Here is a 7,411-nt window from a genome sequence, read left to right as displayed (position 1 = left end):
TCCCAGCATCAGGGGTCTTTTCCAATGAGTCAGTTCTTCGCATCAGGTGGCCAAAGCTGGAGTTTCAGCTTTAGCATCATCAGTCCTTCCAATGAATGTTCAGGACTGATCTCCTTTAGGATGGACTGGTTTGATCTCCTTGTAGTCCAAGTGACTCTCAAGAGTCTTCTCCAACACCACAGTTCAAAAGCATCAATTCTTCAATGCTCAGCTTTCCTTATGGTCCAACTTTCACATCCATAAATCCGTAGAGGAAAATATAATACTTGATCTTGAATCCTGTGGAAAGATTTCTCAGAATAGTACTTGGGAGTTTTCAGTGAGTGGATGCTATAGGCATTTATATAGTTATTCAAGATAAAGGACTTCTGAATATGTGCTTATATGTGTGTCCATGGCCATGACCATATCTGTGTCCATCAAACATGCTGAGGTGTATGAGTTTTTAAGAACTAAGTTCCATGAAGTAGTCAGTTTAGGCGGGTATAACTTTGATACGTGAACTGTGAACTTCCAGATGTTCAAGCTGGTTTTAGAAAAGGCAGAGGAACCAGAGATCAAATTGCCAACATCTGCTGGATCATGGAAAAAGCAAGAGAGTTCCAGAAAAACATCTATTTCTGCTTTATGGACTATGCCAAAGCCTTTGACTGTGTGGATCACAATAAACTGTGGGAAATTCTGAAAGAGATGGGAATACCAGACCACCTGACCCGCCTCTTGAGAAACCTGTATGCAGGTCAGGAAGCAACAGTTAGAACTGGACATGGAACAACAGACTTGCTCCAAATAGAAAAAGGAGTATGTCAAGGATGTATATTGTCACCCTGTGTATTTAACTTATATGCAGAGTACATCATGAGAAACGCTGGGCTGGAAGAAGCACAAGCTGGAATCAAGACTGCCGGGAGAAATACCAATAACCTCAGATATGCAGATGACACCACCCTTATGGCAGAAAGTGAAGAGGAACTAAAGAGCCTCTTGACGAAAGTGAAAGAGGAGAGTGAAAAAGTTGACTTAAAGCTCAACATTCAGAAAACTAAGATCATGGCATCCGATCCCATCACTTCATGGCAAATTGATGGGGAAACAGTGGAAACAGTGTCAGACTATTTTGGGGGGCTCCAAAATCACTGCATATGGTGATTGCATCCATGAAATTAAAAGACACTTACTCCTTGGAAGGAAAGTGATGACCAACCTAGACAGCATAGCAGAGACCTTACTTTGTCAACAAAGGTTCATCTAGTCAAGGCTAGGGTTTTTCCAGTAGTCATGTATGGATATGAGAGTTGGACTAGAAAGAAAGCTGAGTGCCGAAGAACTGATGCTTTTGAACTGTGGTGTTGGAGAAGAGTCTTGAGAGTCCCTTGGACTGCAAGGAGATCCAACCAATCCATCCTAAAGGAGATCAGTCCTGGATGTTCATTGAAAGGACTGATGTTGAAGCTGCAAGTCCAATACTTTGGCCACCTGATATGAAGAACTGACTCATTTGAAAAGACCCTGATGCTGGGAAAGATTGAGGGCAGGAGGAGAAGGGGACAACAGAGGATGATATGGTTGGATGGCATCACTGATTCAATGGACATGAGTTTGGGTAAACTCTGGGAGTTTGTGATTGACAAGGACACCTGGCATGCTGCAGTCCATGGGGTCACAAAGAGTTGACAAGACTGAGTCACTGAACTGAACTTTGATACCATTTGCTAATGGTCATAAAATCCCTTGTGAGAGGAAAAAGAAACTGTTTCTTTCACACATGTTATCACTCTAACAGTAAGTAGATGGTCTACATGCAGTTCTTTGTATCACTCTTCACAAACAGCAAAAGGAAAGGTGTGGAGGACTGAGCAGTAACCTTACCTTCAGGGAGGACTCTATTGAGCAGAGACCAGTGGAGCACTGTATCATGGAGATGTATGTGACAGAAAGGACTTCTGGTTCCACCTATTCACCTCACTGTGGTTGAAGTCAGCTTTCTCTTTACATGCTACCCAGAAGAATCAGACTAGAGCAGAGATGAACAGCTAAGTAAGAGGCTTTCTTCCCGAGCACTTTCATGATGGGTTTCCTTTATATCATCTTTAGAAAATGAGTCAGTACACCCACCAAAATTTGAAATATTTTCAGAAAATGACATATTTTCCACAAGATCAGTTTCATTTTTATTTTTTAATGAACATTTAAGGTTCATATACAAAAGCTAACAGAGCAATAAGTCAATCATGAAATAACATACAGGGAAATAAAATGGAAAATAACTCATTTACAATTTCTCACCACTGAAGCACTATACTCTGGCTGCAGTGAATTGTGGTCAGTGTTCCAGACAGTGTATGCTCAGGTCAGATGCCAAGACTGTCATAACACTACTTTTTAAGATCTTTTCTTTCTTGGTCATTGTTCAGTTAGTCAGTGGGGGGTGGGTGGTCAGAGGGAGAGAAGTATGTTTCACTCCCACTCCACCAAAAAAAAAATTTTTAAGCAGTTAAATTTTTCCTTGGGGAAATATTTTATCTGTTAATCTAACATACTATCTGCTTCTATTATTAAATGTCTGCATAAATATTTATTTTATTTCTTAACATAAGATCATGCAGTAGTTTTAATTTCAGAGCAATTAAATTCTTTAATTTCAAAGAATTATCAAAGGCAATTAGTTTGTACATAAATGCCCACAGTTGAATTTTTCAATGCAAAATGTGCTCTTTGTGATATCTGTTTCTTGTGAGAGTTGGTCAAGTAATAATCATGGAGCATTTCCTAAAATATTTATTTGCTGGGAAAATTTGTATGAAATGACATCTGAAGTATAAAAAACATTGTTAGGTAACACTTGGAACAGTTAAAAATATACTTGTTTGTAAACTCTCAGTGTAAGGTGCTGAGCATCTGAGTGTCAGTGCCATTTCTCCTGTTTTTCTAGAAAGTGGCTTGATTTATTTATCAATGTGTCATCTCTGAAACATCTGACATTATATATAGAAACATCAAGGCAATATTATTTGTACATATAATTAAACATGCAAAAATTTCCTGAAAGATAGTGCCCAGATAAGGGAGGCCCCCCGAGTTCAACCTCTCCTTGGTGCCCGTCACTGACGTATGGCTCTCTTGGAGTTTGGGAGCATGAAAGCTCATTTTGGAGAGGTAGCCCCTTTAATCACTGGCTCCCTATTCAAATACGTTGCCCAGTAGACTAGGTTGAAAGTGCCAAACAGAAGTGGGAATATAATTCGGGACATTTTGTCAATCTTGCTGATGCTGTTGTAAGTCTTTTTGTTTTCAGAAGCCTTGTCTTCAGGTTTTACTGAGGCTGAAGAGGCATTTGTGGTCCCTGCAGGGGTCTGCTCCTTTGGGATGTTCGGGGGGTGGGTCATCTTCCCAGTAGTATAAGCGTTTGTTGACTTATTTATTGTAAGCTCACGCTCCTTTTTCTGCAAAATACAAGAAGAATGTAAGGGCATGATGTTTGCAAGCAACTATCAGTTCTCAAAAGAGACAAAGACAGAGAGGGGGATCAGCTTATCCCTGGCAGAGGACAGCCTTCCACAGACTTCTAGGCTTAGAACCCCACGTGGCCAGTCTTGGATGTGAAATTCTAGAACAGGTAGAATAGTTTACGGTAGAAACGTTAGGAAATGGTTCCCTTTGGAGCAGTGAGGACAGGAATGGACTGGGAAGGGGGACAGTGACCTTCTGGAGTGTGACGACGTGCTCTGTCATCATAAGGATTTGGGTTATATAGCTGAGCATGTTCGTCAAACCTTCTCAAGATACAGGTGAGCATGTTCGTCAAACCTTCTCAAGGGTACACTTAGAGTTTGTGCACGTCATACTATGTAAATTTTTGCTTCAAAAGAATCAAACAATAAACAAATATTGAACTCTAATTAGTGATATGCTTGCTGAATTATTTAGTGGGAAATGCATTATTTACTTTGAATCCATCAAGAATTAAGAAGCATTGACAGACTGAGGATGGCTGGATGGATGAATGGATAGATAGATGTTCAGTTCAGTTCAGTCACTCAGTTGTGTCTGACTCTTTGCGACCCCATGAATCGCGACACGCCAGGCCTCCCTGTCCATCACCAACTCCCGAAGTTCACTCAGACTCATGTCCATTGAGTCAGTGATGCCATCCAGCCATCTCATCCTCTGTCATCCCCTTTTCCTCCTGCCTCCAATCCCTCCCAGCATCAGAGTCTTTTCCAATGAATCAACTCTTCGCATGAGGTGGCCAAAGTACTGGAGTTTCAGCTTTAGCATCATTCCTTCCAAAGAAATCCCAGGGCTGATCTCCTTTAGAATGGATTGGTTGGATCTCCTTGCAGTCCAAGGGACTCTCAAGAGTCTTCTCCAACACCACAGTTCAAAACCATCAATTCTTCGGCACTCAGCTTTCTTCACAGTCCAACTCTCACATCCATACATGACCCCTGGAAAAACCATAGCCTTGACTAGACGGACCTTTGTTGGCAAAGTAATGTCTCTGCCTTTGAATATGCTATCTAGGTTGGTCATAACTTTCCTTCCAAGGAGTAAGCGTCTTTTGACTTCATGGCTGCAGTCACCATCTGCAGTGATTTTGGAGCCCCCAAAAATAAAGTCTGACACTGTTTGCACTGTTTCTCCATCTATTTCCCATGAAGTGATGGGACCAGATGCCATGATCTTTGTCTTCTGAATGTTGAGCTTTAAGCCAACTTTTTCACTCTCCACTTTCACTTTCATCAAGAGGCTTTTTAGTTGCTCTTCACTTTCTGCCATAAGGGTGGTGTCATCTGCATATCTGAGGTTATTGATATTTCTCCTGGCAATCTTGATTCCAGCTTGTGCTTCTTCCAGTCCAGCATTTCTCATGATGTACTCTGCATAGAAGGTAAACAAGCAGGGTGACAATATACAGCCTTGACGTACTCCTTTTCCTATTTGGAACCAGTCTGTTGTTCCATGTCCAGTTCTAACTGTTGCTTCCTGACCTGCATACAAATTTCTCAAGAGGCAGGTCAGGTGGTCTGGTATTCCCATCTCTAGGTAACATAAATGACAGATAGGTAGCGATGACACAAGCATAGTAAAATGTTAATAGAAGAGGTTTTCATTGTGTAATTCTTCAACATTTCCACATGCTTGCAAATTCGCATGATAGAATGTTGGGGAAAATTCTGTCCTTTTACCAAGTTAACATAGTCTCATTGAATTAAATTTAGAAAAACACATGAATACATTAAAGATAATATATCACCATCTTGGTGATCAAGACAGAACACCATCAGAACTCCAGAAGGTCACCATGCCCCTTCCCAGCCCATTTGCATCCTCACCCCAACAAAAGGAACCACTATTCTGAGTTTTTATGCCATAAACTATTTTGCCGGTTCTAGAATTTCACATCCAAGACAGTATTACTCACAATAGCAAAGACTGGTAACAACAAGTATCCATCAATAGATGAATAGTTAAACAAAATGCACATATATGTGTGTGTGTATATATATATATATATATATATATATATATATGCATATACACACAGCTGAAGTGACTGATCATGAATATACATTTATACATACACACACACACACACACACACACACACACACATATATATATATATATATATATGAATACTGTTTGGTCACTAAGTTGTGTCCCACTCTTCTGCAGCCCCATGGACTGCAGCCCACCAGGCTCCCCTGTCCATGGGATTTCCCAGGCAGGAATACTGGAGTGGGTTGCCATTTCCTCCTCCAGGGCATCTTCCCAACTCAGGGATCGATCCTGTGTCTCCTACATTGCAGGTGGATTCTCTACTGCTGAGCCACCAGGGAAGCCTTATACTATATACACACACACATATACCACACACACACAATGAAATACTATTCAGCCATAAATCCTATAGGGATGGACCTTGAAAGCACTGTTTTAAGTGAAATAAATCAGACAAATACCGTATGACTTCACTTATATGTAGGATCCAAATAAACAAAAAGCTGAACTCATAGATACAGCGAGCAGATTGGTGGTCAGCAGAGGTCAGGGTGGGGTGGGGAGCAAAGTGGATGAAGGTGGTCAAAAGGTACAAACTTCCAGCTTTAAAATAAATAAGATGAGGAAATGTAGTGCACAGCCTGGTGACTATAGTTTTAAAAAAGAAAAGCAAATATATTAACTATTAAAAATATGTGAAAGGTAAAAAGCAGAGAGGAAGGGCATGGAGAGGGAGCAGGAAGCAGTGGTGGAAAGCGAGGTTGAGCATGTGCACAGACCCAGGGAGCATGAGAACCCAGGCCCGCAGCGAGGATGACCATGAGCCTCAGAGCAGAGCAAGGCCTGTGAGCAGCTGTGCAGCAGGGCTCTTTGCAGACCCAGTGGCTCCACGCGCACCTGTGCGGGGCTGCCACCAGCCTGACAGACTAGCTCTGTCAGTGTCTCGTGCAGCCTTCACGTCCTGGGGTAAGCAGGGCAGAGCACACACTGGAGGACAGCAGGGTGGTCTCAGGCACAGGTGTCCTGCTCTGGGCAGGCGGGGCACAAGCCTTAGGACCACCACAGTGGTTGGAGACGGGCCCCTGGTGCTCTGTCAGGGAAGACTTGCTGCCCAGCGCAGGGCGCAGAGGCCAGCAGACTGCTCCCATCACAGTCAACCTGAACTTTTTTTCTGTACCCTTATGCAGGTGTTCACCCCTAAAAATTGCCTGGCACCCCCAACTCTGAAGACCCCAACAGGTAATGATGCCAAACAGTTTGGTGTTCAAGTTTTCTCCGCTTGTAAGTAAAAGCCAGTTCATGCAAAAAGAGTAATGATACACTTCCTCATTCATGCTCACCACCACGACTAAAGTAGGGCTTGCTGGCTGGGATGCCTGCAGATACCCTGATGCCTTCACTGGCCGAGGGCATGGGACCCCCTGCTCCACAACCTCTGGGGGCAACACACAGTCTTCCAGGAGATCAGTGCTAGTCTGGAGTGAGACAAGCTACTTTAGCTCCAAGCCCTCCTCTCCCTTCTGGTCTGTGTTCAGACCTGTGATGAGTGGGAAGGACAGGGAGGCCACGTGCGGGAGAATGAGGTGGCTGACGATGATGATAGCCCACTACTTCAGGGCCACTCCGCCTTCCTCCTAGGCTCACAGACACAAGCCTGATGGCCTCAGTTCCTGCTGCACCTCCCAGCTGGCTGTCCCACTCAAGGGGGCCACCTCCAGTCTACCATCACCAGGCCCATAGCAAACATTTACTTCCCTGCAACATGGTGCTGGGAAGCTCCTCTCCCCAGACTTCATATTTTTTGGGGTACGAATACCCCCATGGCTCTGCCTACTGGGACCCTTCAGTCAAGAGCCCCCAGTCCGACAGTCCCCTGCTTCTGCAGTGTTCTCCCAGCTCTCTGCCA

The 7,411-nt window shown here is 43.4% G+C and overlaps 1 protein-coding gene across 4 annotated transcripts in view; it reads right to left on the bottom strand.

Annotated features, from left to right (window-relative positions):
- Positions 1-2,159: 2,159 nt before the first annotated feature.
- Positions 2,160-7,411, bottom strand: part of GABRA5 (gamma-aminobutyric acid type A receptor subunit alpha5) — a 94,273-nt gene continuing 89,021 nt past the window's right edge. For all 4 annotated transcript variants that reach the window (XM_061394208.1, XM_061394207.1, XM_061394210.1 and 1 more), the window contains one exon: positions 2,160-3,443. In XM_061394208.1, the coding sequence (XP_061250192.1) occupies positions 3,144-3,443 (300 nt within the window). In that variant the 3' untranslated portion in view covers positions 2,160-3,143. The remainder of the gene's footprint in view (positions 3,444-7,411) is intronic.

Source organism: Bos javanicus, chromosome 21, assembly GCF_032452875.1.
Source record: "Bos javanicus breed banteng chromosome 21, ARS-OSU_banteng_1.0, whole genome shotgun sequence".
Lineage (NCBI taxonomy): Eukaryota > Metazoa > Chordata > Mammalia > Artiodactyla > Bovidae > Bos > Bos javanicus.
Note: the sequence above shows the minus strand (reverse complement) of the source record. Positions and strands in the feature narration are given on the sequence as shown.